Source organism: Phoxinus phoxinus (assembly GCF_949152265.1).
Source record: "Phoxinus phoxinus genome assembly, chromosome: 13".
NCBI lineage: Eukaryota > Metazoa > Chordata > Actinopteri > Cypriniformes > Leuciscidae > Phoxinus > Phoxinus phoxinus.
In genome coordinates, this window is record NC_136888.1 from 18,588,715 (window position 1) to 18,613,512 (window position 24,798).

Here is a 24,798-nt window from a genome sequence, read left to right on the forward strand (position 1 = left end):
TTTCAGCAAATGTCTTATTATGTGTAAATATTTGTATGTACAAAAAAAGATTTAACAAATGAAACAAACTGAACAAATTTCACAGACATTTGACAAACAGAAATGGAACAATAAGTCCCTGAACAGGGGGCAGGGGTAGCAGTCAATTACAAAATCAAAAGTTGGAATCAGTATCTGTGTCCACCAGCTGCTTTAAGTACATTGCATCTCACCCTCATGGGCTGAGACAGATTTGCCAGTTCTTGCTGTGCAATGTTTGCCCACTGCCGACTCTTCCACCAAGGCATTTGTTCTCAAACAAGTCTGGGAGGACATATGGTTACATGTGGTTTGGTACTGCAAGGACGATCAGCTGCCCTTCCTGTTTCCCTGTAGCAAGTGTCTTACATCACGGACATTGCCGTTTATTGCTCCGGCAACATCTGCAGTCATCATGTCTCCTGGGTTTTCATGGATCATGGAATAAGCATGAAAAACATGGTTTAAACCCTTTTAAAAAACGTATAAACTTATATTTACAAAATCATCTTTACAGTACAGTATCCTGAAAAAGGGACATTTCTTTTTTTGCTGAGTTTATATACAGGAAAAGGCATAGATTGTCGGAAGAGTAAGTTAAGAGTAAGTTAAGAACAAGAGACTTTAGTGATGAATGTGATTTTTATTAGATTCATCTTCTCTACGCAGGTTAGATTCATTTGGTCTCCTTATAGAGCTCATTTCCAAGCTGATATTCAAGTTGTGAACACACTGATCTTTTCCTGAGAAAAAAACATAGTGGTTTAAGTTAATTAAACAAAAATTTGTATTTAATATTTTTATATCAAGTTCCTTTTGAACACAGTGAGATATTTTAAGTATCATGAAAACTATATTATGACAATCATTTTTATTATCTTTCATTCCAGTAGTATTAGTAAATGATCAATCACCTAGTTTTCTCAATGTCCTCAATAGTCTCAGGAAGCCGCACATTGTGGGTCTCAGGGAGGAGCAGCGCAACGAAGCCTGCAATGATGGCTACGGAGCAAAACAGGACCTGTGGCAGAGGGAGCCACACCTCGTCCAGGAGGCTCACAAGAGGTGCTAAAGAGACACCAACACGACCAACAAATGAACTATAGCCTAATCCATTCTGCCTATGGTCAAAAGAGAAAGAGTGTTAATAACCCATTTCTTTGCTGAACAAATTTTAGCTTATATCACATTTTATTATGCACAAACATCAGCATTTGCAAATGATAAACTGACCGTAACACAGTTGGGTACAGCTCAGTGGTATAGAGGAAAACACACGTGAAGGAGGCCTCTGAAAATCCTTTACCCAGCACAGCAATGACTGTACGAGGCAGCAACAAATCTAGAGCCAGACACAGAGACAGCTGGAGAATTTGACTCTTATATAGGTGAAGTTCAGTGTGAAATGTCTGTGCCATCACCTGAGGCATTCACCATAAATGACATAACTGAAATGTAACTAATATTTTGAGAGCCACAGGAAAATGTATTTTATTAAATGCGTAGCTACTTGGCATAAATTGGAGAAAACTGATTTTTGTGAAGAGGTGGTGTAATCACATCTGCATAATAACCTGCAAAACCTTGTTAGTACTCTTAAATCAGAAGAGCAAATGTTTTATTTTGTTGTACATTGTGTGGAAATCAGCCCATAAATGGCTCAATTATATTTGCCTTTGCAAATTAAACTGGGATAAGATAAAGCATTTTAACACTAGAAAAATACATACTTTAACTTGACACAATTGATTTTAACATCAAAAAACCTATTAAAGTTACCATGAAATCAAAATGGACAATTTCCTTTTTTTAAAGGAATAAAGCAGGATGTATTATAAATGATTTTTCCATGCACATCGTTATTTAAAAAAGAAAAAATCATGTGCCCTATAGTTTAACCAAAATAACTTCCCCTCCCTCTTGTAGCGACATCTCTTCTCTTCTCCAATGATGTTTTTACTGTCATGAGATTACAGCAATAGCAAACCACAACAATCCAATCAATTCCTGGTGGACAAAATCAAGCCCCGCCCTACACTTTTTCTAGTTCAAAAAGCCGTTTCCCTCAAATATATATATATATATTTTTAATGATTGACATGCTGAACACATGACTGTGATATCACAATGGATGACTTTTAGTCTTTTATGACTGTGACATTCCAATATATTGTTGTTTTGTAACTGAATAAACTCAATAAAACAAACATTCACATTCACATGTGGTATCCTAATAAATGATTATTCTCTTTACCTCGGGGAATAAGGACAGTGATGCCAGTGCAGACCCCTGTTGTAATCATCGTTCCCACCTGACTGTACCTGCGGCCTAGTTTATCAAGACACACATAGGCCAGCAGTTTTGATGGCATCTCTATGGCACCATAAATAAACTGGGTGAGGTACAGGTTGAGCCCAAAGCCACTGATGTTCAAACTGATACCGTAGTAAGTGAATGCCACTCCAAACCTGCAAAAACAATTTACCTCAAAATCTTTTCTTAGTAAACCAGGTTGTTCAGATTTGAATTTAAAGAGCAAACCATCATTTTAGCCATCATAAAGTCTATAACCTATGAAAAACATTCCCACCAAGTGATTCCTGTGAGCAGAGCTAGTTTCCTCATCTTAGAAGACCTCACAAGATCCAGATACGAGTACTTCTTGTCACCTCTGTCCTCAGCAATTATAACATTAGCAAGGGTCTGAAAGTCATGTTCTCAAAAGCTTTAGGAAAATGCTGAAAATTGGATCTTTCTCAATGTCACATATTAAAAGGTTACCTCTGGTTTGATATCTCTGAAGTTGTGTTGCCTGTTATTAGCTGAGGCACATTTGCTCAGATAAAGATGGGCCTCTTCCAGTCGTCCATTGGCTATGAGCCATCGTGCTGACTCTGGGATCCACCTAGCAAACAAGAATTATGTGATTTGGGAAAACTGGAAATGACAATCAACCATAGTAACATCTTACCTCCATGTGATCACTGCCAGTCCGAGGGGAGCTGTTACCGTGATGATCAGAGTCCTCCAGTCATTGACGAGATAAGCAATGCCAGGCAATATCATAGTGCTGACAGACCAATCAAGACTGATTATAACACCAGCAATCGTCCTGTGTGCAATATCAGCCCATTCTACGCCTGATGAACAATAACAATAATGTTTTATTATTTAAAATAGACTGTCAGTTAGGTATGACATTAGAGATGAAGATCTTTAAGTGACTTTCTACAAAGTTACATCTTTAGACCAAGTGCCTTTTTTTATGAGTGAGCCATTCAATCATTCAATCGACTCATTCAAAACACTGATTCATACAGGATCAAAACAAGTCATTGAATCATTTATTCAATCAATTTGTTGCTTCATTCAGATACTAAACACGTGTCATGCCGTCTTAAATTGCATACTGTCTAGTTGGTACAACATTTAGTTTGAAAGTTACTTTTGAAACTGTCCAGAATCTCAGCAGGAGTATTAAGTCATCCGCGTAATTTTGCCTACTGTTGTTCAAATTCGGACAAATTCCGACTCTTTTGCCGGACTGTATTCACATACTGTACAGTATGGTATTAAGCATATTCGGACACAGTGACTATCTTTATGAGCGAGTCATTGAATAGTTTATTCATTGATTATTTGATTAATTAATACATATGATTAATTCATACAACTGACTTGTTAACATTTTTTGATTCATAAGGAGTATTAAAGGGATAGTTCACCCAAAAATGAAAATTCTGTCATAATTTACTTACCCTCAAGTTGTTTCAAACCTGTATGAGTTTCTTTCTTCTGTTGAACACAAAAGAAGATATTTTGAAGAATGTTGGTGACCAGACAATTGATGGATCCCATTGACTTGCATAGTAGGAAAAAAATATACTATGGAAGTCAATGGGGTCCATCAACTATGGAAGTAAAATAATGCCAAATGTTTTTGAAACAAAAAGCCTGTTGAATTGCACTACTTGAAAAAAATATGCATTGCATTAACCATGCTTGCATTTTAATGCATTGTATTTTAGGACTTGCATTTTTTTATTGCCTCAAATTCAACATGGTTGAATATTTAAGCTGTGAATATTTCAATTCAAAACATTTCAAACACATTTTCATTATTAAAAATTCAATAATCCATATTCACCTTTCATATTTCAATTCCAAAATATTCAAACGGTTTAAAAATACAACCTTTAATATTCAACAGGGAATTTTCAGTCCATTTTATTTCGCTTTAAAAATTCGCTTCCTCAAATTCAGTGGTTAAAATTCGACAGTAAATTCAACATTGACATCCAGGAACTGCAGGAAAAGCAGTAGATTACCGAGCATAATCTCCACCTGCTGTTATTCGGCCTCACCAGCAGGGGGCGCAAGCGCGTGTTGTTGACGAAGACGAGAGAGCAACAGTTCATTCATAAAAACCCGTTTATAGAAATGTAAGTGTATTTGTGATTATTACGAGTGCTGTTTTTACAGCTGAGATTATAATGTTATTCCCCCGATGCTGATGTACAGATCAAATGTTACATTTGAAGTAGACATATATTTCTCTTGGTTGTTTAGTTGCCTTAACATTATATCACTGCGATGTGCTGCAGTAGCCTAGTGTTTCCCTCAATACTTCAGGATTGCTGGACATATAAAACGCTCAACGTAGCGTGGACTAGTAGATATAAAAGAGCAAACTCGCACTTTATTGAGAAGGCTGTATAGGTACTATATGGCTACGGGCAGCAGACTAAAGATGAACTTAACGCGCAAGGTTTCACGCCAAGTTTCCCTGTGATATATGGCATAAAGTTGGCTTGACATTAGACATTCGCACATTTAGGGACCGTCTCTAAAGTTACACACGACATTGGTACACCCGTTTCTAACTTCAATAGCATTGGGAGAGAATGACTTACAGAAAACTGGTAGGTCAGGCATGATACACATGCACACCTTTTATATTTTTGATAAGTTGAAGTTTGCTATTGAAGTTAGAAACGTGTGTAATGTTGAATGTAATTTTAGAGACGGTCCCTAAATGTGCGAAAGTCCAATGTCAAGCCAACTTTATGCAAGTATCCATATGCATAATGCGGGTGGGATATGTCCCACCACTTTCTGCCAGGGTAGATATTGTCCCCACCTCGCAGCACGGATGTACAAACAGCCGAAATAAAACAACTCCAGTTAACCAGCAGAGCATTCATTTAGTTCGTTTGTTAAACAAGAGGCGATCTAGCGCTGAAATGTGTATGAAATCAAGTGCTCATTGCCACTGCGATCAGTGGTGCGGATAGAGTATGGCTCGCGAACACTCTTCACTCAGACGCACTTCAATCAGTTGCGGAGACTCTCGTTCCGGTGAAATCACAAAACAAACTGCACACAAAGTGTCCCAGCTTGATATACAACCACTGATAAACATAATCGGTTTTGATGAGAAAAAAAAACTATACGAGTGCGGATTCGAACCCAGAACTTCTGACCCTCATGGCTAAAGTTCTACCACTCGACCATTAAAGTACATTTGTATTTTAAGTCGGATCTATTCATTTGAAAACTCCATAGGAAAATTCTCGGTACTGACAACATATTAGATCTCATTAAACGACAAATGAAACCCAATGTAGACCTAGGCCACTATTTGATAGCTGGACGTAATGTTACTGTACACATCTGATTTATGATTTATTATTGTATTAGCAAAACACACACACAAACAAACTGCGTGAAACTTTGCGCGTTAAATTCATATGATTCTGAGTCCGTCTGCTGCCCGTAACCACATAGTAGGCCTACTTACAGCCTAAAGTGCGAGTTTGGTCTTTTATATCTTCTAGTCCACGCTACGTTGAGCGTTTTATATGTCCAGCAATCCTGAAGTATTGAGGGAAACACTAGGCTACTGCAGCACATCGCAGTGATATAATGTTAAGGCAACTAAACAACCAAGAGAAATATATGTCTACTTCAAATGTAACATTTGATCTGTACATCAGCATCGGGGGAATAACATTATAATCTCAGCTGTAAAAACAGCTCTCGTAATAATCACAAATACACTTACATTTCTATAAACGGGTTTTTATGAATGAACTGTTGCTCTCTCGTCTTCGTCAACAACACGCGCTTGCGCCCCCTGCTGGTGAGGCCGAATAACAGCAGGTGGAGATTATGCTCGGTAATCTACTGCTTTTCCTGCAGTTCCTGGATGTCAATGTTGAATTTACTGTCGAATTTTAACCACTGAATTTGAGGAAGCGAATTTTTAAAGCGAAATAAAATGGACTGAAAATTCCCTGTTGAATATTAAAGGTTGTATTTTTAAACCGTTTGAATATTTTGGAATTGAAATATGAAAGGTGAATATGGATTATTGAATTTTTAATAATGAAAATGTGTTTGAAATGTTTTGAATTGAAATATTCACAGCTTAAATATTCAACCATGTTGAATTTGAGGCAATAAAAAAATGCAAGTCCTAAAATACAATGCATTAAAATGCAAGCATGGTTAATGCAATGCATATTTTTTTCAAGTAGTGCAATTCAACAGGCTTTTTGTTTCAAAAACATTTGGCATTATTTTACTTCCATAATCAACATTCTTCAAAATATCTTCTTTTGTGTTCAACAGAAGAAAGAAACTCATACAGGTTTGAAACAACTTGAGGGTGAGTAAATTATGACAGAATTTTCATTTTTGGATGAACTATCCCTTTAAGAAAAAGAAAATTAGAAACAAAGACTGTATAATTGTGAAGTAATCTGGTATTTGTGATTGTGAATACATTTACCGAAATAAGCATATTAATCATAAAATTACTCTTCCTATAAAATTTTGTCCATGTAGAGCACTCACACAGGACAATGGAGATTATGCTGATGCCTGTAAGGCCCATTCCAGTGAAGAATCTCATTATAGCAAACATGATGAAGGACTGAGAGAATGCACTGGCCACTCCAAATGAAATGGAAATCAAGTAAGACATCATCAGCATTCGTTTCCTACCGTACCTGGAATTAGGTAAACAGAACGTCTTGGTTACTGATGTAACCCTTGTTCACTGGTGGAAGGAACAGAAACGTTATGTCGACTGACAAATGGGGTCTCACTTGGGAGCCCCAATCACCTATACATTTTTACAAAAGTGGAATTTGCATGCTGAGCCACTCCCCTGCACATAAGGGTATATAAGATGGCAGCATGCATCCACTCATTCAGGTATATGCTGAGGAGCAGAGACAAAGGCCCCGGTCATTGATGGGGTCTAAATGGGGTCTATATGGAAAACACCACAACCACTAAACTGTTACAAGTGATGGAAATGCAAATGCTGGCAAGCTTTAGCATGCCCTATTGGCAAATTCTCCACTTGAGTTGTAACCTACCCTGCACCCCACGTAAGTCCAGAATATTAGTTATCCATGCTAATGGGATAGAAGGGACAGGGCTTACCATGAAGATGGTCGTGGCTGCTGTTCCTTTTACATTTTATTTCATGGGAAGAGTGCTTCGGGGCTCAATTCCCTTTTTTCAGCCATGTCCAGTGTTATTAGCACTGGGGAGCCCAATGGAGAGGGACACTATGGATGCCCCATCCTACCCGTAGAGAGGAACATGTGGAAATACACACATGTACTGACCCGTGGGGCAGTGCTACATATGGAAAAGGCCTCTGCGGTAGATCCTGCCTAGACAGGGATTGAACTAATACAGACGCAGAGATGGGGCATAGTAAATCTGCCCAGGGAAAGACAAGGGTTTACAGAGATGGTTTACAACACATGGGTCATCTGATCCAGTGCAGGGGCTGACCGAGCGGGTATGCACTCGAGTACTGGACCTGGCGTTGGACACCTTCGCCGCATCTGACTGCCGAAGGATGCTCTGAGGAAACTCTATCCAGGGTTTGCCAAGCGCGGAACTCAGCTGGAGACCCAAAAAGGCGCTCATATCCCCCCCTTAGAGAAGACCGGCGCTGCAAGTGAGACACAGAGCCAGCCTTCCTACACATTACCTGTATGTATCCAACACACAGGAAGAAACCAGCTCCACCCGGAGATTGTAGAATCTTGTGAAGGTATTAGGTGTCGCTCAGCCCACAGCTCTGCAGATGTCTGCCAAAGAGGCACTGCGTGCCAACGCCTAGGAGAAAGCTAGACTTCGAGTGGAGTGGGCCCTCACTCCGAGGGGGCATGGCTCGCCTTGGGATTGGTAAGGCGAGCCTCTATCCAGTGGGCCAACCACTGCTTGGAGACAGCCTTTCCCTTCCGCTGACCTCCAAAGCCGACAAAGATCTGATCCGAGCTTTTGAAGCTCTGTGTGTGGTCCACGTAAATGCACAGGGCACGTAAATGCTGCGTATCTGGGCCGGGGAACGCAAGGCCTGACTTATCACTGCATCTAAACCAACAACATGTTTATTAGATCCAATACCCACTAAACTACTGAAAGAAGTGTTACCTGTAGTGGAAGAGCCTCTTCTCAATATTATTAACTCGTCTCTATCTTTAGGTCACTTTCCAAAAACGTTCAAGCTGGCAGTTATAAAACCTCTTATTAAGAAACCACAATTAGATCCAAATAACCTAGCAAATTACAGACCCATTTCAAATCTTCCATTTATGTCTAAAATACTAGAAAAAGTTGTGTCCGCTCAATTGTGCTCTTTCTTGCAAGAAAACGATATCTATGAAAAGTTTCAGTCTGGATTCAGGCCACATCATAGCACAGAAACTGCGCTGGTTAAAATTACAAATGATTTACTTTTAGCTTCTGACCAAGGCTGTATCTCAATACTAGTTTTACTCGATCTTAGTGCTGCGTATAGATCATAAAATACTCTTAGATCGACTTCAAAATTACACTGGTGTTCAGGGACAGGCATTAAGCTGGTTTAGATCGTACCTATCAGACCGTTACCATTTTGTCCAATTAAATGGGGAAAAATCAAAGATAACGTCAGTAAATTATGGAGTGCCGCAGGGATCTGTATTAGGCCCTCTGCTATTCTATTTATATGCTGCCACTTGGAAATATTATAAGAAAACATGGAATAAGTTTCCACTGTTATGCTGATGACACTCAATTATATATTTCATCACAACCAGATGATAACACTAAATTATCTAAAATGACAGAGTGCGTTAAAGATATAAAATATTGGATGACGTGTAATTTTCTTCTATTAAATTCAGATAAAACAGAGGTATTACTGATTGGTCCAAAAAACTGCCCACAAAACCTCTTACAATACAACCTTAATCTAGAAGGATGTCCTGTTACTTTATCCTCTACAGTAAAAGATCTGGGTGTTATACTAGACCGCAACTTGTCTTTTGAAAATCATATTTCAAATGTCACAAGAACAGCCTTTTTCCACCTTAGAAACATTGCTAAGCTACGTAACATGCTATCAGTTTCTGATGCAGAAAAGTTAGTTCATGCATTCATGACCTCGAGACTAGATTACTGTAATGATTTATTAGCTGGTTGTCCTGCATCCTCAGTAAACAAGCTACAGTTAGTCCAAAATGCAGCCGCTAGAGTTCTTACTAGGTCAAGAAAATATGATCATATAACACCAATTTTATCATCTCTACATTGGTTACCTATTAATTTCCGTATCAATTACAAAGTATTGCTACTGTCCTATGAAGCCCCAAATGGTTTAGCTCCTGTGTATTTAAGGGATCTTCTATCGCCCTACAATCCATCGCGCTCTTTAAGATCGCTAAATTCGAGGCTTCTGGTCGTACCTAGGATAACTAAGTCCACTAAAGGAGGGAGGGCGTATTCACATCTAGCTCCTAAACTCTGGAATAGCCTTCCTGATATTGTCCGAGGCTCAGACTCGCTCTCCCAGTTTAAAACTAGATTAAAGACGCATCTCTTTAGCCAAGCATTCACATAATGCATCTCATACCTTTTATACTACAGTTAAATCAGATCAAATGCATTCATATTATGAACAGCAGCTACGCTAATTATTTCCCATCTGCCTTCTTTTGTTGTTATCTCGGGACGCCTGTCCCGAGATAACTCAAATAGAGTTCGTCAGCTCCAGTTATGTATCCAGCCCCTCATGGAGACTTCAGATGCCCCAAAGAGACGACTCGACGCCTGTGACGAGACGACCCAACGCCGGCGATATGTTATGCCCTAAATTTATGATTAACTAACTGTATTTTTGTATGTACATTTCTGAAAAGCATTTTCTGTAAAGCTGCTTTGAAACAATATGTATTGTGAAAAGCGCTATACAAATAAATTTGAATTGAATTGAATTGAATTGCCAGCAAGGTACAACCACCCTGCTCCTGCGAAGGGATGGCCAGAGATGGCCATAGCGTCACACACTTCCAGACCGTGCCCTGTATGGCCCAGAGATTGAGGAAACTGCTCTTTTATATATATAAAAAAGGCTTCAAGGAGTAAAATGTGCCTTCAACGACTTCTGAACCTCCTCATGCACTTCTGGGAAGAAAGGCACTGGGGTAGAACGCGGCTGTGAACCGTGCGTCACACCCAGGAACCGGTCAAGTATGGCCGTCCAACTCGAAATGGGAAGCTCGGCTTCATTTTGATAGTATGTTTTTCTTTGGTATTATCTTTTTCTGTATTTCACTTTCATTAAAGGGGTCATGACATGTTTTTTTTATTTTATTATTATGTTCCCTTAGGTGCAAATATATTATTACTATAGTTTTTTTTACAAAAAACTTTTAAAATGTAGTGATTTATGACCTTTTCCCACCCTGTTTCTCATCCTCTGATTCAAACAGTCTGTTTTGGGGGTGTTTCCCCTTTAAGAGTTCAGTGTTAACGCCCACTGTTATGATTGGCTAACGTCAGTGCCTATGCATCAATTATTAACGCCCCCAGCCAGAACGTTTGCAGATTCGGCGCAACTGTTTAATAGCGGGTGATGCATCAGCGATGGCTCTTGCAATGATAAAACCTTATTATGTTTGAGCCGGAATCAGAGGAAAATGAACCATCACCACAACAACGAAGACTGGATCAGCCCGTGTCCACATGGAAAGTGAAACTATTGAATTAATTAAAAAAAATTAACCCGAGACACTTGAAAACGGATTATTGTTGCATAATTATCCTATAGCTTAATTTGCTAACAGTTTAACATTATTTAACTAATTCCAATGAAATGATAGGGTGTACCACGGACAAAAATGCATGCACAGGCCATATTTGAAGATGCAGCATTGATAAAGGCAACATTTTTAATTTTCTATCACATGTAGGCCTACTAGAAAGGCGACATATTTTCAAGATTCTCTTATACAAATGTGTTTATATTAGCCATGGTAAAAAGTAAGTTTGCGTCGTCGTTGTTGAGCCCAGAATATTCGGCACGGACTTATCTTTGAGCAACAGTTTTCTGGCAAAGCCAAGCATCATATTGGGATTTTTTCCTCAAAACAGTCATCCTTAAATGTATAGAACACTGCCGTGACTGGGACGTCCGCAAAAAATAAAGTGCATCCATTTTTCCCTGACGACTGGATCTTTCAGCGTATTTAAAAAGTAGTTTAAAGTTTTAAATACATTACTTACAGTTTGCGTCGTCGATGTTGAGCCCAGAATAGTCGGCACGGACTTATCTTTGAGCAACAGTTTTCTGGCAAAGCTCAAAACCGTCATCCTTCAAATGTATAGAACACACGCTTAAACTAACATTGCCGTGACTGAGACGTCCGCAAAAAATAAAGTGCATCCATTTTCCCCTGACGACTGGATCTTTCGCAGCGTATTCAAAGATGTTGTTTGTCCACAGCCAGGAACAGCACATCTGCGGCATCGTAATTTCCCTGTACACAGACCCACTCGCTGTCCGTCGACTGAACACTTGTGAGGCGCGCAGCGCGCGGGCGCGACAAAGATACGAAATGAGCGTAGTTGTCTTGCGCTTAAAGCGTAGCTGTCTTGTGCTGGAGGCGGTCTATATGCAAACGCTGGTACGTCACTTCGTACCGTGACGTCACTTCTTACCATGGATCCAGAACGAGCTGTATTTAGAGCATGATTAAATAAATGGTTCGTTTATAATGGGGAGGAAGTCTTAAGCTATGAAACTTGCAGGACGTTTTAATGGTACAAAGACCTCTTATATACCAAAAGATCAAGGCAAATTTGGTTTCTCATGTCATGACCCCTTTAATGCATTGTTTGTATAATGGTATGTTTTATTTGATCTTATTCTTGTGAAGCGCTTTGAGATGCTACTTTTAAAGACAATATAGAAAATAAAGTTTATTATTATTATTATTATCATCTTTCTCTGCAGAGGACAAGCTCTTCGATGCAGCTATAGACATCTGATTCTCACACGAAGTGCCGAATGACACCTTGGATCCCCTGTGAGCAGGACCCACACCGACTTGTTGCATGGTTATAGGAAGAATGATCACTGTGCAACCACTCGGTTCCGAAGCAAATTCCACTCACCAATTCCATTGGCCATTTTCCTAAATCTCAGAGGTGATTGGGGCACCCAAGTGAGACCCCGTTTGTCAGTCGACATAACGCTGTAGTGATTGACAGATGTGGAACCCATGAGATATACCACAATACTTAAGTAGCCTACAGTGTTGGGAAGTGACTAACAAAAATAAATGCTACCAATTATGTTTTTCAGTAGTTTGACAGTAGTTCAGCTGTTTTAAAGTAGTGTAGCTTTTCCAGAATGAGTTACTTTACATTTACTAACGGGCCGCATTAAAGTGACCAAAACACTACATCGCTTTTCTCTCTCTCTCTCTCTCTCTATCTCTCTCTCATATGTAGCCTATGTGACGATGTAAGTCAAGTTCATTCTAATGAATCGATTCATCCTAAATGGTCTCTCTCTCATGTGCTTGCATTGTAGTGTTAGAAAGCCTGATTAATTTTAGGGAATTGCTCTATTCAGAAGATTCATGTGATTCGCAAAAATCAGTCATTTGAATTCCTGCAATATATCTAGATTTTTCATTTAACTCAGTATGTTAAATAAAGCATTTTTGTTGCATAAATGTATTATTCAACTTTTAACCTTAATTGATATGACCATTTATTCAAAACCTCTCATTGTGTTTGTGCAAAATATTTTTCTTATTAAATTGTAACTAATAACAGTTGTTTTTTATTTATAAACTCAAATTATTTACTAACTAACTTTAATGTACGTAGATACTTTTTGTTTGTAGTTTGTGGTGTGGCCTTTACAAAACAATAGTTGAACTGCTTCAAATAATGATTATGTGACATCACCATTTACTTCATCTCTTGGAGGGCCAGATCTTAGTCTAAGGTCTCACCTGTCACTCAGCCAGCCGAAAATAGCTGCTCCAACCATCACACCAACAAAGAAGATTGTGGCTGTGGCTTTATTCAGACCTTTCTTGTCACACACCAATTCAAACTGAAAGAAGGACACATACAGTATTAGAGAGATATAATTTTCCTTTGATCAGTTTGATGTAATTCTGCTTAATGTCCAATTCAGATGTACAACTCTCCTTTATTCAAAACTTGCATTTGTCATGTTTTTTAAAAGCTGATGTAATTCTTGCACTGCTATCATCACCAAACAGAATTTAAACACCCCTCATCTGCCATTGGCCAGAGAAAAAAAAAAGTCTCGCCCCAAACTCATGCCATTTGTTGAGCCAATGTAAAAATGTTGTTACTTATAATTTTAACATAAAACAAAACATATACATCAGCTTTAACATTTATTTAGGTCGAGAATGACTGTGAAAACAATATTTAACACTCTTAAAATTAAAGTATACTGTGTAGTAGTTATAAAATGCATTTGAATAAAAAACAAAGTGAATTACCTCAGTAGCCAAGGTTGATTTAAATGTGCTGTTGTCATACTCCCATCCATTCTGACACTCCACGACAGGAAGTTCTGTTCTGCTGGAGGAGTTCATCAGCAGGTGGAACTGAGGATACGAGAACATGTGACAGGAAGCAGGAGTCCCGTCCTCCTGTGCAGGAATACTGACAGTCAGTCTCTCTTCTCTACTCAGATTCCCAAGGATCCCGTCAGCATCCAGAGAGCTGATGTCACAGTGATGAGATGGGATAGCAGCGATAAAGTTGTTTAACAGAAAGTGAAACGGCAGTGTGACTCTCGGAATCACCAAAAGGGCGATGATACTGATCTGGTATTTTCCAAACCCCCCAACCTCAGCCAAAAGGTTCTCAAACTTCATCTTTGCTGATCTAAACTTCTGAAGTGACTCAAAAGAAGCAATGAGGGTGGTATGAGCTCGTCCAACCATAAGTCTATACACATTCACTGATTTGATGTAGATCATTAAGCATGTAGATCATTCGCATTTTCCTTTAGTAAATTAACATCTAACACAGACAGTGTTTAAACAATGGTGGAAGGCCTGACCTCATTTGGATGGACTGCCTGCTTAATAAATGACAACAGTGTTGAACGATACATAGACCAACTGGGGACAACAGCAGATATTATATTATATTTATTATGTTATACTATATTATTACAGTTTAAATGTAAAATTACGTTTCTTGCTGAAATTTGCTGTTATTCTTTATATGCCAAACAAACAAACAAAAGAAACAATACACTGCCATTGTCACAAACACCAAATGGAGTGCTCATGATCTTCACCAGAGGACACTCGTTCCATCTGCTTTATCTCACCATGAACTACATTTCCCATAACCCATTGCCTGGACTCGTGTTCTGATTACTTCTACCTGTGTGTTATCTCGTTTACTCTATGTAAGCTCTGTATGCACTCTTATTTGATGAAATCTTGTATGTTGTTACATTGCATTTCTGGGTGTTATCCTGGTTTCCTGTGTCTTTTTTTTTTTTAATTTTCCAGAAATTATTTGTATTCTTCATATTAATTGTATGACTGGATATTTAAAAATGTAATTGAATTAGTCTGAATGAAAACGTACTGTTAAAGTAAGATCTGGGGGTTCGGACATTCCGACACGCAAAATGAATCGCGCACGTGATTGTTACGTTAACAACATTTATGCTCGACACGAGCTCCGACGCCTCAGTTCAAATTTCACATCACTACCGTGCGTTTTACCTTTTGCTCATTATATGAATTATTCTGGATTGTTCCAATTAAGCTGTAGGCCTATTTGGAACCCAAGTCGCGGACTTTAAGTCTGCAAGTTTGTATAAGTCTCTTATGCTCACCAAAGCACTTATTTGATCAAATATATCCTACAGTAAAACCAGCAATACTTTGTGAAATATTGTTTCGATTTAAAATAACTGGTTTCCATTTGAAAATAAACGTAATATATTCCTGTGATGGCTAAACTGAATTTTCAGCATCATTAGTCCAGTCTTCAGTGTCACATGATCCTTCAGAAATCATTCTAATAATGCTGACTTGCTGCTCAATAAACATTTCTTATTATAATTGTCAATGTTGAAAATGTTAATATTTTTGCTGCTTAATAATTTGGTGGAAACCGTGATAATTTTCAAAAATTCGAAAGACCAGCATTTATTTGAAACACAAATATTTTATAAAATATGTGAGACTCTATTTCACTTTTGTTCAATTTAAAGTATAGATGAAAGTATGAATTTCTTTCAAATACTACTACTACTTTTGAACAGTATACATTATACAGTTCTTGCCTATTATGATCTCTTTTGACAGCACTGTACTGTCACTACTGCCATCTAGAGGTTCTGTGACCATACCATTCTTAGAAGGACTGAACATGTAGCAACAGAAACTCACATCAATAATGTTCAGGTCCAGCAAAGCTTCATCAAAGTTTTTCAAATGCAGAAAGCTATAGGTGTGAAAAACACAATATCCGCTCTCACTCCCTGCCAGGAACATTAGAATTGAATACAATCTAATTAAACAAATGTGACTGCATGCAGTATACTGTATACAGTTGGGTGCCTGTCTGCTTGCATTTTAGGCCTTTTCTCAATCATTTCATGTTTACAGCATTATCACTTGTTATAAAGTTTAGATAACGAACCAACATTTTTTTTTAATGTATGTGTGGCACCTTCATTTTATGTAGAATGATACACAGTGTGTTTTTTCTAATGATAAACATGGATACATGAGCTGTGTCCACTCTGTATAATAACGTATGACTCATCCAATCAAATAGCGATTGAGCTACTCATTCTATCTAAAATCATATATTTGCTGCCAAAAATATATATTTTGAAGAGAATATCTGTGATGTATTGGTTTTAGGTGACAGTTGTCAATTACATGAGAGTGTTGCCACTTCCACAGCTCATTAACTAACAGATGTCAGACTCTAGAAAACATGGAGCTGTCCATGGTGCTGATTGTCACACAGAGTCCAGATACTAATCCTGGTCTGAGTGGGCGCTGTCCATGGTGCTGTGAAACAGACTTAAAGAAGCCATATTGTGCCCTTTTTCAAAGTCTGAATTTTGTTTTTGGCATCTATTAGAAAAGGTTTTCATGCTTGAATGTTCAAAAAACACATTATTCTTCACATATTTTACACTGTTGCAGCACCTGGTTTCCCAGTCTGTCTGTATCACTCTGTTTAGTTCATGTCTCTATGAAGCCCATCTGGACCAGTGTGTTGTGATTGGTCAACCGCTTCGAGCTATTTCGGAAATGCCACACCCCTTACTATAACCGCTAGTTTAAACACACTACTAACACGACTCAAGCAGGCCGCCCCTTTTTTGCGTATGACTTGGGCAGGAATTCTTTAAATGAGGGATATTGTGACGTGTATGTTTCTGGAAGAAAACTCTGGAAGAAAGAGAAAAAGAAAGAAATTAACTAAATATGTAAAGTTAGGTAATGCATGGGCTAAAAAGACTGATTCTAGATTTCTTAGGTAAGTTAAACAGTACCATGACTCAAATTTTATTAGTTATATACAAAAGGTGGGATATGATGTCAAGTACAGCTTATGAGACTTGTAACTATAATTTGTGCTTTTGAAGTGATTTGCATATCACTGCGTAGTCTCTGTAGAGATGGGCAACTTTGAAGGAATGTTACTCTGATCCTCTGTTATGAAATAGACAGGTTTCTTTCTGCAATAATAAAGCAAATGATTGTGAATTTAAAAATGAGAAAAACAAACAAAATAACAGAATACAATACAGCAAACTAAAGCTGAAAACATTTTGTCTTGTATTTCTTATACCTCATCTCTTCAATATCTTCTATTGTTTCTGGCAATCTTGCATTGTTTGTTTCAGGGAGAAGCCAAGCGATGAGACCAGAAAAGATGGCCAGTGTGCAGAAAAAGACCTCTGGGAGGAGCGTCCACTTGTCTTCTAAGAGCATGATGAGAGGAGAAATGGATGCACCCAAACGTGCCATAAAACTGGTGTAGCCAAGCCCATTCTGCCTATAGACGTGAAGGGGAGATAGAAGCATTTTCAAAAACGAGAGTGCTTAATAATTCGAAAAGGGACATGGTAGATTCTAACCTCATTACTGTAGGATAGAGCTCAGTGGTGTAAAGGAACACAGTTGTGAACGAAGCTTCTGAAAGTCCTTTACCCAACACTGCAATCAGAGTCCGAAAAGTCCAGAATTCTAAACCCACAGACATTCACACAGAAGAGCTCAGAGAAAATCATCAGGCAACCAAATCACATGTCATACTATGCCATTCATAAAAGATGGGCAAAACGGTTTTGGGCAAAGCATTGGTTTTTTAATACTAGATTTTACGTTGGATCCACAGTGTGACTCAAAACAGTATCAAAATTTGTCCTTAAAAAGAAAATGTCCTTGAAATTAAGCATTTCAATTTATTAATATACCTGCAATATCTTAAGCATTTCAGTGGTTTTGAAGGCAAATAATTCCCCATACAAAAAGAACTGTGGTCATGATAAACTGCCTATCCCTGTTGTGAGAGTACCTGTGTTTAAAGGTGCAGTGTGTAAGATTGACAGCTAGGGGTTGAAATGGGTACTGCAGACCAAATTCAAAATATTGGAGAGAGTTGTTACCCCCTCCCCCTCCTCCTCAGACCCGACACTCACACGGGTTGCCAGTTTGAGGACATGCAACAGGAGCGAGCAATTGACAATGGAAGGCAAAGAGTTATACTCACTTATAAGTTGATGAGTTGATTTATTGATTTATGATGAGTTGATATCACGTTTTAATATGCTCTCGTTTATAGAGATTTTTAGATGAGTGCTGAGGTGCAGATCTCAGACCCTGTTTGTTCGCTGGCTTCCATGGCTGCAATATGCAGTGTTTTACACCAACTGGCAACCTGTGGTGGCCAAATACTATTAGGTAAATTGGCAACGTGCAATATCGCACAGACCACATTTCAAAGTAGAATAACTAATAATAATATGTTTCCTATATATCTGCAAACATATTATGGTATTTGTATGCTTTTAGTACAGTCAAAAACCTACACACAGCACCATTAAATCTAGACTTGTATAATTTTGTTCATGAATTTTAAGGATGGACAATCATTCCATGTCGGCATCTGCAGATTTGGCCAGTTTTGATTTGAATCAAAATCTATAGTTTGACTGCTGCATGGCTTTTGACATCATCAACAAGTGTTTTCTCACCCCTTTTAAAAGCGTATGTATTGAGAAATTAAAATGAAAAAAGCTTATGTATTGTGGTATCCCAAGTTTGGTATCCTAACCTTAACCCTATTGGAACCATAGTCGTGAAACTATTTTTTGATGAGAACCTCTGATTTAAAGTGTACTTGCAACTAAAGGTGTTCAACCTGTAGGTGTGATGATGTTGATGAGTATGCAAAATCCTGTGAGCACCAGTGTCACGCTCTGAGTGACTCTACGGCCGACCTTGTTGAGACTAAAGTAGATGAGGATTTTTGCTGGCACTTCTATGGCTGCATAAATGAAGTGCGTCAGGTAAATATCAAGCCCAAAGCCGGTGATGTTTAAGCTGATGCCGTAGTACGTAGAGGAAACTCCATACCTACAAAAAGGGAAGATGAACGTAGGCTCATTGCTTACATATATTCACTAAAAAGAGGCACTTTCTTCAATTCTAAAATAAAATACTTAAATCACACACAAAAACCTACCACACTATTCCGGTAAAGAGTGTGAGTCTCCTCAGCTGTGGAGTTTTGACCAGGTCTAAGTAAGTGTAACTGTGACCCTGTTGATCCATAGTTGCAGTGGGCAGAGACTGAGATAGAAACAGAAATAATGGTGTTACTGTTGAAATAAGTTAATCATCTAAATGATGGCAAACATAGATGGCCAATGAAACATGTTTACCTCTGGATTGACTCTAGAACTGAAGTCTCGTCTTTTGTTAAAAGTAGCACACTTTTGCAGATACGTGTATGCTGTTTCTGCCTTTCCATTGGCTATTAGCCACCGTGCTGATTCAGGGATCCACCTATTAAAGTATTACTATAATATATAAGTATATCTATATATATATCTATATATATATATATATATATATATATATATATATATATATATAATAATAATTATAATTAATAATATGTGTGTGTGTGTGTGTGTGTGTGTGTGTGTGTGTGTGTGTGTGTGTGTGTGTGTGTGTGTGTGTGTGTGTGTGTGTGTGTGTGTGTGTGTGTGTGTGTGTGTGTAGCCTAAGTGTAAGTGTGAGTTTTGTGTTTTTACCCCTGCCGTACAAGGTTGCAATTCTTAAATGTGATCTAACAATGTGTGTGTACAGTGCCTGTCAAAGGTTTGGAAACATTATTATGTTTTATGTGTTTGAAAGAAATGCATTAAATTGATCAAAAGTAACAGTGAAGACATTGTGTTCATGAATTTAATTTAATTTAATTAAAAATAATTTAATGAAAAAAAGAAAATCTTTCCAGCTGAGGAAAAACATGTCATGACCGAACAAACAGGTCCTGACTGTGAATGATATATATGACTCGGGATATAATGCTGTTCCCTTACCACCAGGTGGCTGTGGCAAGAAGAAGAGGAGAAGTGACAGTAATAATCAGCATCCTCCAATCAGTGACCAGATAGGCAAAACCGGCCAGCAGCATGTTGCCTAAACTCCAGGAAATACTGCCGAACACCCCGATAAATGTACGGTGCTCAGTGTCCACCCACTCAATACCTAAAGAACAGATCAAATGTAATCATTAGCTCTTTGCCGTTGACAAAATTTGTCGTCATTTATGAGACAACGCTTCCAGTGTAATACGGTAGAGGGCGCTATTACGCCTCTGCAGACAGAGTAGAAAATCCCCAGATCGAAACACAAGCAAAAAAGGAGTAGAAACAAGCGATACAATCATTGCTTATGCACGTTGTAGTCTCTTTTTTATAGCTTTTTGACCCACATTCAAGGGTTGATAAAAAAAATGCACGAAGCTAGAATAAAACGTGTGTGTGGTGCGTGCGTGCGTGTGTGTGCGTGCGTGTAAAAGCAGAGGCTCTGTTCTTTTTTTTGATATATTGCATGTTCAGATATTCATGAAACAAAATATTGGCGCCATTAAATTTTTGTGAAATGATCAAAAATGCCGGTGGTGACTAATGTTACAAAAACAAAGATTTAAAGAATCTACATAAACACATTCTACATGTTTTTTATTTCAAGTAAAGAAAGGGGTGAAATTATGTTGTTTAATAGATAAAAAAAGTTTAATACTTAAAATATTTTTTTAGAAACCTGCAACTTTGTAATTCACCTTTTCACCTTTATATGCTTTATGTAACCCCTCAGGTCCTACTCGTTTTTTGCCTGATGTTTTACCTGCACAGCTCTCACTATAGCAGGCACGTGCAGAGGGGGGGGCTTTGGGTGCTCGAGCCCCTGCCCTTTTTCAAAATTAATCAAAAGTGCCCTTCTCAAACAAATATCGTTGATAATATTGTGGTCAATAAAACAAAATGCATTTGCTTATAATTTACATGACAATGTGTACAAGACTAAAGTAGCCTAAATTCACGTTTATTTTTACGTTTCTGTCAGTCTGAGGTGTCGTTGCTATAACGCGTTGCTATGGGTTGCGTCACTTGCGTCAAGTTGTGCGTGTCTTGCTTCGGTCTTGATTGACGGTCTCCGTTTTCGAGGGTCTAAAACTCCGGAGTAGTGTGTTATGCGTTTTAAAATGAAAATGTACTAGTGTACACGTAGGTATCCCACACAGTCTGCTTGGAAACCGATGCTCTCGAGCGTCTTTCAGTGAGTATGGCTCGACGGCAGAAAAAAAATAAGTTTTTTTTAAAAATTATTATTATTTTTTTTTATAATAAAAGGTTGCGTGTCGATTCAATTAAAAATCCACATAACACATATTTTAAAATATTACTAAATTAGCTGAAGCCTGTTTGTCATGCATAATACACCGACCAATCGTCATCTGGCACAAGAAGTTCAAATATCATTGGACGGTCATTTATAAATAAATCATTTGAAAATTACATGGACAGACGAATTTACATTGAAGTGATCTGAATCTCCGTCGTTGACCTAATGGATGTTAATTGACTACAAACCAGCACCAAAAGTATCAGTAATGGTAAGTATAGTATTCAAGTCACTTGTATTTAGTCTATATTGATACACCGTTTACCATTATGAAACTATCACATAGTTTGTTAAATGAAGCCCAGGCCTACTGCAGGCCTATTATGTGAAGTGTAGGCTGCCTGACAACAACACGCGAAATGGTGACTTTATTTTTGCACACACACATTACTATTTTTTTTTAAAGAAGTCCCTTATGCGCTTTAAGCCTGCATTTATTTTATCAAAAATACAGAAAAAAAACTACAATTTAAAATAATGGTTTTCTATTTTAATATACTTTAAAAATATAATTTATTTCTGTGATGCAAAGCACACACACACACACACACACATATATATATATATATGTATATATATATATGCCCCTTTTTATATTTGAGCCCCTGCCCCTGAGGAACTCTCTGCACGTCCCTGCACTATAGCTGGCCTTCGTTACAGTTTTAAAGCAGCTTCACAACAAATTTGATTCAGCTATAAAGCAGCTCTACAGAAGTGTCATCATCCTCAATTCACTTATCCGATAATGTCAGTGCAGTCAAATGATGGACCTTGTCAAGATTAGACTCTTTTCATTTTGGACTCTAAAGTGTTCAGACGGCGTAATGTCTCTGACGGGATACAATGGAGAGGAAAAATACAGAGCAAAGAAGAATTAAGGCAGTTGGGTTTAGAGAAGACCTACTGAGCCCAACAGATATGTTGACGATTCCCGTCAATGCCAATCCAGTCAGGAAGCGGAAGGCAGCAAACATGATGTAGGTGCTTGAGAAAGCACTAGCAACACTGAACACTATAGATAGCACATAGGACACCAGCAACATGCTCCTTCGGCCATACCTGAAAACAACACACACATGAGCGATGACCCTTCAGAGCATTATTACTGCATTCATAATATGAAATGTTTCATTAAACTATCTCTGTGTTACTATATCACACTTCTGAAAGATTCTTAAAGGAGGATATTGTTGTTTTACTTATCACAGAGCAGTCCAAAGAACACAGCTCCAGCCATGACGCCCAAAAAAAATATGGTGACTGATGTTTTGCCCAGTCCCCTCTTGTCACAAACTAAATCAAACTGATTGAGAAATTAAAGTGTAAAAAAATGGAAGTGGTGAGAGGGCAGAGAAGGAACTATGGGATATACATGAGACTTTACCTGTGTGGCGAGAGTGCTGATGAATGTGCTGTTGTCATACTCCCATCCATTCTGACACTCCACGACAGGAAGTTCTGTTCTGCTGGAGGAGTTCATCAGCAGGTGGAACTGAGGATACGAGAACATGTGACAGGAAGCAGGAGTCCCGTCCTCCTGTGCAGGAATACTGACAGTCAGTCTCTCTTCTCTACTCAGATTCAGGATCCCGTTAGCATCCAGAGAGCCGATGTCACAGTGATGAGATGGGATCGCTGCTATAAAATTGTTCAGCAGGAAGTGACATGGGATAGTGATGCGAGGTATGAACAGCAGCAAGGCCAGTGCAATCTGGTAACGGCCAAACCCACCTGCCTTGTCCAGAATGATGTCAAACTTCATTGTCACCTGGAATCTCAGACAATTAAACATCAATATGATATAAATGAATAAAGGTTCATGTTATTTGATGATACTCTACCATTACAAAGTTTGGAATCAGTGAGATAAAAATAATAATAATAATAACAATTGTATTCAGCAAGGATGCATTAAATTGATCAAAAGTGACAGTAAAGGCAATTAAATTAGACAAAAGATTTCTGTTGGAAATAAATGCTGCTCTATTGAAATTTCTATTCATCAAACAATCATGAAAAAAAACTTATTGTGGTTTCAACAAAAATATTAGGCAGCACAATGGTTTCAACATTGATAAAAACAACAAATGTTTCTTGAGCAGCAAATCAGTATATATGATTTCTGAAGGATCATGTGACACTGAAGAGATGCTGTAAATTCAGCTTTGTCATCACAGGAATACATTAACTTACATCTTAAAATAAAATAGTTATAGAGACATTTTACAAAAACATAACAAGAATTCACCAACCCAAAACTTTGACCTTTAGTGTATATTTATTCATATTCATTTATGTGTGTGTAATAATTACAATAATAACCTTTTTAACCCTTACATACATGAATGTTTCGCTAATCATTATTACATATTTGGGTCTTTTTCGACCCAGATCTATATTCAATCATGCCATGGGTAGATCTCTACCTGTATGATGATATAAAACTCTCCTGATATTAGAGTAACAATTACAGGAGAATAGAATAAAGCATATATTGTTACCTTTTGGATCTTAGAAACGTTCAGTTTGAGCAGATGTTTTATACCATCACCACTGTCCTCATACCAGCTCATTCCCCAGTGCATTCAGCATCTGGATCATATTCTTAAAATTAAAGGTGCTGTATGGAGTTTTCAGCAGCATCTAGTGGTGATGTTTCAGATTGCAACCAATACGTTTACAAGCGAGTGCTCGTGTGCGTGCTTTCTTTTGTTTTTTATTATTATGTGGAGTTACGAGGCGAGAGGCGAGACGCTCAGGAGCGCGAATGCAGGTCTCAGTCACGTCACTGGATTTGGCGGCAAATCCGACCCGGAGCATCACATAGAAATAGGAATACTTGCTTTCAGAGGTAATAGCAAAACCCGCCAAGTGGATCATTTTATTGTGAGATTACAACCCCATTCACACACAGGTAATAAAAAATGGATTCATTTTAGTAGAAAAACTCCATATAGCACCTTTAACATCTTCAAAATCAATATTTTGATCGCTGACAGCTTCTTCACCAGATCCACCATCAAGTGACAGTGACACCGGTACTTACTCTGCAGTAAATCACTGAGCCATTTTTCAAGTTTTGCAGATGATACTTCCTATTCTTTTGTTTTCTGCCTGCGGTAACTATGAGTGAAACACTTCATTGTGTATCAGACATTGCCACCTTGTGGAATAAAAGTGAATTGCACTTATTCAGTCATCAGAGTCAATTATTGTTTTGCAGAAAAAATATACTTACACTGTTACTGTCACATTCTGTTCTGTCGTGTTTGCACCTGTTCTCATTATCCTTAATTAGTTTACCTTCTTCCACCTGTGTTCAGTTAATTATCATCACCTGTTTTTAGTTCATCAGTGTTAGTATTTAGTTCCTTGAGGTCAGGCAGTCTTTGTCCGTTCACGTCTTTTATTGGTGTGTGTTACCCACCTGCCTGTCTGTACCTTTTGTGTGACATT

General features: G+C 38.1%; 1 protein-coding gene across 1 annotated transcript; it reads right to left on the reverse strand.

Moving 5' to 3' along the window:
• Positions 1–647: 647 nt before the first annotated feature.
• LOC307008888 (uncharacterized protein) lies at positions 648–23,134 on the reverse strand (the record flags this gene model as incomplete). The annotated part of the gene is made up of 20 exons (XM_079632163.1): positions 648–761; positions 933–1,139; positions 1,252–1,360; positions 2,273–2,487; positions 2,610–2,722; positions 2,801–2,924; positions 2,991–3,159; positions 6,878–7,032; positions 13,339–13,442; positions 13,864–14,317; positions 17,019–17,096; positions 17,210–17,416; positions 17,499–17,607; positions 18,785–18,999; positions 19,109–19,215; positions 19,308–19,431; positions 19,974–20,142; positions 22,247–22,401; positions 22,542–22,645; positions 22,727–23,134. The coding sequence occupies 20 exons, from the start codon at positions 23,132–23,134 to the stop codon at positions 695–697; spliced, it is 3,393 nt and encodes a 1,130-aa protein (XP_079488289.1). The 3' UTR covers positions 648–694.
• Positions 23,135–24,798: the final 1,664 nt, after the last annotated feature.